Genomic DNA, 9,218 nt, shown 5'->3' with positions numbered 1-9,218 from the left:
CAGCGATTTGCCATTTGTTTCCGGCAATAAAAACGTAAGCACCATCCCCAAGAAACTGATGACGCCGAGAATATTGAGGTACTTCTTGATTCTGTCGCCATCGTCTGTTTTTTTAGAGTCGGTGCTATGGGAAGCGTAGACAAACCCGTAAGCTCCGACGATGGCACCGGCTTTACCGGCAGCGGCGACGAGTGAGGGTGGGGGAGGGGCTGTGAAGACCGGCGACGTGTGAGGTGGGGGAGGGGCTGTGAAGACCGGCGACGTGTGAGGTGGCCAGGTGGGGGAGGACAAAATTGGAAAAAGAAGACTCTGAATGGTTGAGTGAAGCCTCATATGCAAAATGGTTAAGAGGGGTTGTGTAACCATTAAGAGCCTTTTTTTTTTGCCAAACACTCTTAACCTCTTACCGATTAAGAGGTTGGCTCTTAATGTAACCATTAAGAGCCAAACAAACAGCCCCTTAGTCATATGACAAGAGTTAATTGCATAACACCAAGAGAAGCTTCAAGAGTTCTGTGTGACCAGTAAGAGTTCAATTGGAATCCAAATGTAAATTCTATTGTACATGACCATCAAAGGGAACATGTACACAAGATAAGTATTGTAGATATGTTAACATTCAGGTGGATACGATAAGAAATGGTGATGTACTAGAGAAGGGTGAGTTACATTGGTTGAGGAGAAGGCAAGGCAGGCCTCTTGTTGGATTCATTGGGTTAGAGGAGGAGATCTTTACCAAATACGTTGGTAGATGTGGATGTTGCCCAAGATCAATGTGAGGAAGTGGTTAGAAAAATATATGGGGAAGTGAAATGTGAAGGACTGTAAATGTTATGTATAGAAGGATGCTATTCATCATTCATCTCAACCACGACTTGGGAGGTTCACCTCTTCATAAATTTTTAACATGTTTCATTTTTAGCCTAATCAATTGGTTTAGGGGGGAGTCTTTCCGATAGTATTTCATCAGGAGGGTGGTTTACTTTAAATCATGTATTTCTTTATAATAAATGTGGGTTTCATCTTTAGCTTTGGCATGTAATCCCAATGGGTGTCATAAAGAGAGCTAATATTCTTGGTTTATTTGTGGTTTTTCTTTTTCTTGGTCAATTCTTGCAAGGATGGTCACTACCACCACCAATACTGCTAACAACACCACTTCTTGAAATGCATGTGGTTGTCTTGTGTTTTACCTCCATGTCCTATCTTTTCCTCTATTTGATTTTTCATTTATACTAGATTAGTATCTAACAGAGGGTATGTCTAGCCATAATTCATCATGAATACATGGACTTTGATGATATTGATCCTTTCATCCGTTACCAATGGATTTTGTGGTCTTCCAACTTCTCCTTCTCTCCTTTATTCACTTCCAAATTTTCAGTTATCTATTTCTCTATTTAACTTTTTTTTCTCTCTCACCAAAACTTGACAACAATCAAGATTAAAAATCTCTTGGTTCTCATAAGCCAGTGACACTACTCACCTTTTGATGTTTATTATTCTTATTCTTCTACCAACCACCAGTTGCAACAGCTCTGCCATCTCATTCAAATCCATGGATGTTGCAGGGAATTATTCCTAATTCTGGTTTTCTGAAAATCCTCGCTTAGGGCTGCTTAGTGTGCTACCTAGGCTTTAAATGTCTAATCTGATCGAAAATAAAGAAGTGGGGTTTCAGAAATCAAAATTTCTTGTCTCTTCTGGAAATAGTTATATCAAAAACAACCTAAATAATATACTTAATAATTATATATTATTAATTAAATGAACTTCATAATGCATGTTCTTTGGTGTCTGCTTGATCTCCACTTAGGTAATTAGTTGCTAGGTCACTTGACTGCCTATCTTTGCTGAGCACTTTTAGAAAACACATAGTTACTAAATGATTGCTGCATCTTGACCTAAGGTGACACATGATTTTATGCATCATTCAGCATGGTGTTACCTTGTCTTCGTAATTTTGAGTACTAGAAGGCCAATTATTACTTAGTTGGGTTACAGGCGATGCCTTGGTTTTGTTTGTGGCTATTTTGTACCTTCCTTAATCGTAGTGTGCTTGCATACATGTAAGTGCTGATTTTTTTCCATTTACAAGAGAGCAAGGAAGTATCCCCATATGGTTGTATGAGCATATGTCAAGAGTTTTGGTTCATGAGAAAAATAATAGCAAGCTAATTTATTTCTCATATAATGGCTTGCATAAAGCTAACTGTAATGTTTGTATCAAGTTGTCAACTGTAACAACAGAACAAGAAAGTGTCTATCGGAAACTGGTTGGAATAGGTTGATATTATAGCCACTTGAGATTGTATTATTAAGGCTGAGAGAATGGGTGATCCGACTTACGATAGATTTAGGCATTCAAAGTTGAATTTCCAAATATTCTTCTAGTAACTTATGTTCTTAGATATTCTAATCCATGTCCTTTTGAAGTACAATTATTTTTCATTTTATTCTGAAATGGAATTTGTGCTGAAAGAATGTGGAGAGAAGGCGTTAGTTTGGTTTAAGCTTATAGAGCATTGGAACTTTGATGTCTTTTAAGTATCACCAATTCATTCATCAAAGGTGTGGCCTTAGCAGGGTACCCAGGGGTTGGTGTATGCTTCCTAAGCATGTGCTAGTATTTGATTTTTATTTTGTTCAACATTACCATCTTTTGTTTCTTCTATGCTGATGTATTCTGCTGGATTTCATCTTGTTAATCTGTGATTCAGCATTGGGTTCTTTTGCCAATATGGAAGATAACAGGCTGTCTTCCTTCAAAAGACGTTCTAATCCCCTTTCTGAGAAGGGTGGTAATAGAAGAGGGAAATTTGGTGATCAATTTTCAGAAAACCCTCAGGCTTCAGAGACAGTCTACCGCATACTATGTCAGTCTAGAAAGATTGGTAGTGTAATTGCAAAAGGTGGTGGGATAGTCAAGGCCTTGCGTGAAGAGACCCGAGCTAAGATCACCATTGCCGACTCCGTTCCTGGCTCAGACCATAGGGTATTCGTAATATATAGTCCTTTGACAAAGAAGCCAGTGAAACGCAATGCTGATGGCGATAGCGAGGATATGGGACTTGAGAAAAATGATATGGAGCTGCAATGTGCTGCCCAAGATGCTTTATTAAAAGTTCATGACAGGATTGTCGAGGAAGACGGTGGAACAGATAATGGTTGATAATGAAAATGTGGTCACTGCACGCCTGCTTGTTCCAAACAATACGGTTGGGTGCCTTCTGGGTAAAATAGGAGATGTCATCCAGAGATTGCGAAGTGAAACTGGTGCAAATATACACGTTTTGCCTGCAGATCAGCTTCCTGTCTGTGCTGTGAATACTGATGCATTGGTGCAGGTAATGCTTTGTGTTCTTATGCTACTCATCTGTTATGTATTTGTGAGTGGTTGTTACACATGAGGAATGTATTTGTCCATTTTCTATGAACTCGTGTTTAGCAATTAAGATGAGAGTTAATTATAAAAAAACAACTGTAATATGGGTATTCCTCAATATAACATATGTAATTCAAAGAAATATATTGGCTACCGTTATATATGACACTTGTAAATTTTCATGTCAAGCATATCTGAATTCTATGAATCTTGCAGATATCAGGTAAACCAGATATTGCAAAGAGGGCTCTTAATGAAGTTTCTACCTTGTTGCATCAAAATCCATGAAAGGACAAACCTCCTTCTGGATTCCCTGCCGGCCGCCAAGGTTTCATCCTCCTGGTCCTCCCATGAAAAATCTACCCCGACCTGCAATGTGGTCTGAACGTGGCTCGAGTGCACCGATGCAGTGGAGGGGAGGATATGTCAGCGAGAACTCAAGATTTGGGCCTGCAGAATTTGATGGTGATTATGCTGTTGCACGTGGTGGGGAGGTTCGCGCTGAGTTTGCAATGAAAATTCTTTGCCCCACAGCAAAAATCGGAGGGGTGATTGGTAAGGGGGCTCCAATGTAAGGCAACTGCAGCAAAAGACCGGAACCAATATTCATGTTGATGATGTATCAGCAGACTCAGATGAACATGTGATCCGTGTCTCAGCAATTGAGGTCAGCAACTTTTTATATTTAGTTGATTTGAACTCTTCCTGTGGATTATACATTGTGAGGGCATCAGATAACTCCTTTTGCCAAAATCTCTTCAGGCTCTGTGGAACCCAAGGTCACGAACAATAGATGCTATCCTTTTTTTACAAGATAAAACGAGCGACCACTCTGAAATAGGAATCATTACTAGTAGACTACTTATTCCGTCTAGTAAGGTTGGCTGCATTCTTGGACAAGGAGGTCAGCTAATCAATGAAATGAGAACAAAAGCAGATATCCGTGTGTACTCTAAGGAAGAAAAGCCCAAATGTGCTGGTGAAGATGAAGAACTTGTGCAGGTGATGCATTAACTGCATCTTTACATCCACAAACATTTAGTTTTCTCAAATTAGTAAACCGGAGGTTACCATTCTGATTTATCAGTTCTCTGGGAGTTTTGGTTCTGCTAAAGATGCATTAGGTGAGATTGCATCAAGATATAGAAGCAAGAAGTCTTCGTGATGCAAAGCCTGGAGCTGAACCAGCTCCAGCAATTTCTTCACGAGGAAACTTAGATGTTGAAACTTGAAAGACCATCTCTGTCTGGTGTTATACGAGGTGGTCGCTTAGGCGGCTATGAACCATTCAAGGTCAGTTAAATAAGTGTATTCAGCCATATCGAAAATCAATTAATTATCCATCACATTTTGTAGGAGATGAGAAAGATCAATTAACTATTGAAATTTGGCAATGACACCGACCATATATGTGTTCCCTTCCCAATTTTGATTAATATAAGGTGCTACTTATTTGTTTTTTCATCAAGCCCTATCTCGATTGAGATATATGTATGGATTGAGCTAAATTTCTGTTTGTTGTGCTGAATAAAGAATCCGGGTGACATAGATGATCTTCTAGATTAAATGCTGAATTAAAATGATTGTTTGATTGATGTGCTAAATGCAAATTCTGAATGATAAGAAACCATCAATTTAACAACTTGATCCAACACAATGATACCAATTGGATGATTATATATCACAAGGAAATTGTTTGGATACAATATTATAATACTTGAACATCATAGTTTGAATATAGTTTTTAAATTTAGGAAAGTTCATGGCTTAGTGGATACAACAAGTGCAAGTTGGCTGAGTGATTAGGCCATAGGCTTAATCAATATGTTCAAACAAAAACCCAAATATAGCTTAGCAAACAAGTCCTCCAGATCATTAATCCCATTAAGCCGCAAACAAGCAGCCCATAAGGAATTACAATGTGCTAAAATCTCTGCTTGTGAAGATAAACTTAATTTCACTGGTCTGGAAGCTGGAAGACTTAAGAATGTGTATTCTGGTCAAATGAAAGTTTTTGTTTATGTTTCCTTTAATTGGTAATTGCAAGTTTAAATACAACCATCTATCTTTTATATGTATGCATACATGCATGTGTGTGTGTGTATATATATATATATATATATATATATATATATATATATATGTTGTTTCTTTTGCGATTAAGACGATTCTGAAGGTGTTTGTTTGTTTTTGTAATTTTCATTAATGTTATTGTTTAGGGTGGTGGACGGGAGTATGAGCCTCCTAGTTATCCAGCTCCTCCAAGGGACTATGAACCTTATAGTCACTTGGCCCCTCCAAGGGACTACGAACCATATAGCCATCCAGCACCTCCAAGGGACTACAAGCCATATAGCCATCCAGCACCTCCAAGGGACTACAAGCCTCGTGGCCATCCACCTTCTCAAAGGGACTTTGAATCTTGTGGCTATCGGGCTCCTCCAAACCTAATATCTATCCTGCTCCTCCTATGGATTATGAACCTCGTGGTTATCCTTCCCCTCTGAGGGACTTTGAACTTCAGGGTTATCCAGTTCCTCCAACTGTCACTGGGTGATATACTATGACATCACCACACTAGCACATCATCTGCCGATCTTTTTAATCTATACATTAGGTGTTATATTGACACATTCTGTTCTACATTTTACATCAGATTCCCAGGTACTGTGGATCTGAAGATGCCAAACAATGGTCGAGGTTCTGCTATGGGACCTGGAGTTGGCAATGCTAGTGAGGTCAGTTCTTCAACCTACATTTTTATACCAATTTTTTCTAATTTACATCTTAAAAACAATTATGGTACGTTGGTCCCTCTGTTATAGCATGATACTTTGTACATAGTTAACAGTCAACTATAAGAACTCGTCAAGGATACTTTTGAAATAACGTATCCTATTAGCTTTTCTATAGAGCACTTTTGAGAAGTGTCCTACGGACACCATCTTCTTGTTTTTGTAAGACACTTTCATCTAAAGCTTGAGAGTACAATGTGATTCATTTTAGATAACTGGAACAAGATCGAAGCTTCAAGATCTGTATGCTGGTGGTTCCATTGCTGAGACCACCCACAATACCTACCAAGGCTATGGTGGACAAAAGCACCCTCCGCAAAGCTTCTACCATGACAACTACGCTCCTCGGCCAGAACCGTACTATGATATTAATCCTTCAAACACACCGTACAGCAATACCAACCCTCAACACCCTCCCTACACTCGTTACCAAAACAACCCTCCTCAACAAGGACAATACTCAGAAAATTCATACCAATACAGACCATAAATTACAAATCTCACCAATCTGGTAATTGTTGTTGATTTTTGTAGAATTTTGACCAAATGATTTTTAAGATTTTGCCTTCTGTAGTGACTTTTCTTTTTACTGTGGTTAGACAAGTGTTAAAGAGGAGTTATGGCCGGTGCTGGAAGACCCCATTTTTCTAATTATTTAAATCTTCTTCATGTATTTTACTCTAAATAATCTTTTTTTGTTTATTTTTTATTTATCCTATTCCCATCCACTATTTTGGTGTGTTGGATGGTTAAGAAACTGGAAATATGTGTGCTTGTGCTTTTAAAGTCTTCTGAAAACCAATGCAGGATGGATGATCATTGTGATCGAAGATTATTTGCAGTTATCTGATAATAATCTCATCAGAAGAAAGGTTTGGATTGTTAGTTTTGGTTTTAGTTGCATTTCTTGATTATAATGCTCTCTTTCTTTTTGGTTGATTGATGTGATAGGTACTTATGATGGTGACGATTGGGATGGATGATGGATTCATCATCAAGTATAAGGTAAGCACATAGTTGTTTCAAACATGGTATGTTATATGAAAAATGTCAACCCTAAATAGTAGCAAATTGGATATCCACATTCCACTAGGTATTGTTTTATGGTACAAAGTGAAGTACTATCACTTTGCATGTCATCCACCTGAAGGGATAAGCCATCCATTATGGATTTGACTGCACCCACCATCACACTATTACTAGTTACCCTTTTTTTTGGGTGGGTTCTGGTGAAAACGAAGTTATGGTGAGAAGGGTGAGAAGGGTTCTCCACCCTTGGATCAATCCTAGAAGATCAATAACAATTCTCACACGATCCTTTGTCTTTTCGGGTTATCATCAAAACAACCATGTCAGAAAAAAGATATGTACTTAACAACCATCTGACTATATTCTCAAAGAATAGCCATGAAAACGCAAGTAAACGCTGCAAGGCACTTTTTCTTGCGGTTTCCCAACTTGCGAAATGGACTTGTGGTTTCGCAGCTGGCGGCTGTGGTTTGTTTTTTTATGTGTAGATGCTATCAACTACCATACCGCAACTTGTGGTTTTATAATGGTTTTTGCGGTGGGCCACTTTTTCACAATGCACCATATCTTGTCAGAAGCCGCAAGGGAAATTGCCTTGCAGCATATACTTGCGTTTTCTTGGTTATTTTGTTAGGAAAAAAAAATTGTGAGGCGGCCATAAGGTAAATGTTTTTTCATGAGAGGATAACCCCCTTTTTTGTGGGTAAACCTGTATGTCGGGTAAACTTGCACATACCTAATCCCATGGGCTTTGAAGATAACAGTTAAGAAAATGTCCAATGGCTATGAAGAGACTTGAATTGACAATCCATGAGAAGGAGCCTTAAGGTCTTAACGATTATTTGCCTAAAGATAACAGTTAAGAAAATGTCCAATGGCTATGAAGAGACTTGAATTGACAATCCATGAGAAGGAGCCTTAAGGTCTTAACGATTATTTGCCTAAAGATAACAGTTAAGAAAATCTTCGGTGGCCCTTAGGAGATTTGAACTGACAACATATGGAGGAGGGGCCGTAAGGTCTTTAGTGACCGAGGAAACTTGATCTAACGGTCATAGTGTTTATTTGTCAGTTTAGCTGGCCGGGAGTAGTGCTCTCACTCTTCCACTTTATGTCCAAACCTTGTTATTATTTGTTTATATGGAAACATTCATTGCATACCGCATACCACATACCACAAGTGTTTCCTACACTTATTCCACACATCAAAGTAAAGCTGCCAGAATAGTCATATCATTGGATATGTGGGTTAAAATGAGTCGTTAAATTCTTATGTGGGTCAAATTAGGTTGGATTGATCCGTTAAATTTTTTGATTTTTAACGTATCAGATATGATTATAGATCGGCCTTGGTGATTGGTATATGCTATTCCCGTTTGTCGCATCTCTTGTTCAATCTTGCCATACGTCCAAGCTCTCCTCCGTTGGTGGTTTGGAAGCAGAACCGAGACCGGATGTGACTGCCCCTGTTTCAATGCGGATAACTGATCGAGTCAAACTCTGAATACTAGATATGATTTTAAAATATTAGAGGTTATTATTAAGATAATAATTTAATATTTTTGGATAAAACAATATAGTATAAATAGAATAAAAATTACTAAAAGGTTATAGAAGTGGATAATTAATGTTAAAAAGCATTTCTATTATGCGTTAATTTGATATCATGTAAAGACATGTAATTTAATTGTTGTTAGTATACGTTCATAAAATTATAAAATTTTTAGGCATTTGTCTGGCAAAAATAAGTTAGCTTATAAGCTAGATTATGTACATAAGTTAACTTATTGAAATATTACTTGGAGTAGAATTTTGGTAGTTTATTGTCATATTTTTCAACCATAACCCTTATTAATATAATTGTTATTTATTATTATTAATTGTAAATAAATATTGATATTATATTAATAAAATATTAATTATTAATAATATATTCACATTATTTTAAAAGGTATAAAAATTTTGAAGCCCCAAAATTTCATTAAAACACGAGAAAAAAACCAAGGACA

The 9,218-nt window shown here is 37.6% G+C and overlaps 1 protein-coding gene and 1 pseudogene across 4 annotated transcripts; both read left to right on the top strand.

Annotated features, from left to right (window-relative positions):
• Nucleotides 1-2,596: 2,596 nt before the first annotated feature.
• Nucleotides 2,597-5,187, top strand: LOC112512997 (annotated as a pseudogene).
• Nucleotides 5,188-5,611: 424 nt separating this feature from the next.
• LOC112512090 lies at nucleotides 5,612-8,761 on the top strand. Of its 4 annotated transcripts, none has more exons than XR_003069206.1 (5): nucleotides 5,612-5,938; nucleotides 6,042-6,123; nucleotides 6,392-7,052; nucleotides 7,132-7,185; nucleotides 8,540-8,761. XR_003069206.1 is itself a non-coding variant. In XM_025117894.1 (4 exons), exons 1-4 carry the CDS (start codon nucleotides 5,856-5,858, stop codon nucleotides 8,711-8,713), a joined length of 381 nt encoding a protein of 126 aa, XP_024973662.1. In that variant the 5' UTR covers nucleotides 5,612-5,855; the 3' UTR covers nucleotides 8,714-8,761. The 4 variants fall into 4 exon arrangements, 2 of the variants coding, with proteins under 2 accessions (XP_024973662.1, XP_024973661.1); XR_003069207.1 differs by having other exon boundaries at nucleotides 6,042-6,691; nucleotides 6,988-7,052; XM_025117894.1 differs by lacking the exon at nucleotides 6,392-7,052 and having other exon boundaries at nucleotides 8,552-8,761.
• Nucleotides 8,762-9,218: the final 457 nt, after the last annotated feature.

The sequence above is a fragment of the Cynara cardunculus genome (assembly GCF_001531365.2).
Source record: "Cynara cardunculus var. scolymus isolate 2C chromosome LG 5, CcrdV1, whole genome shotgun sequence".
NCBI lineage: Eukaryota > Viridiplantae > Streptophyta > Magnoliopsida > Asterales > Asteraceae > Cynara > Cynara cardunculus.
Note: the sequence above shows the minus strand (reverse complement) of the source record. Positions and strands in the feature narration are given on the sequence as shown.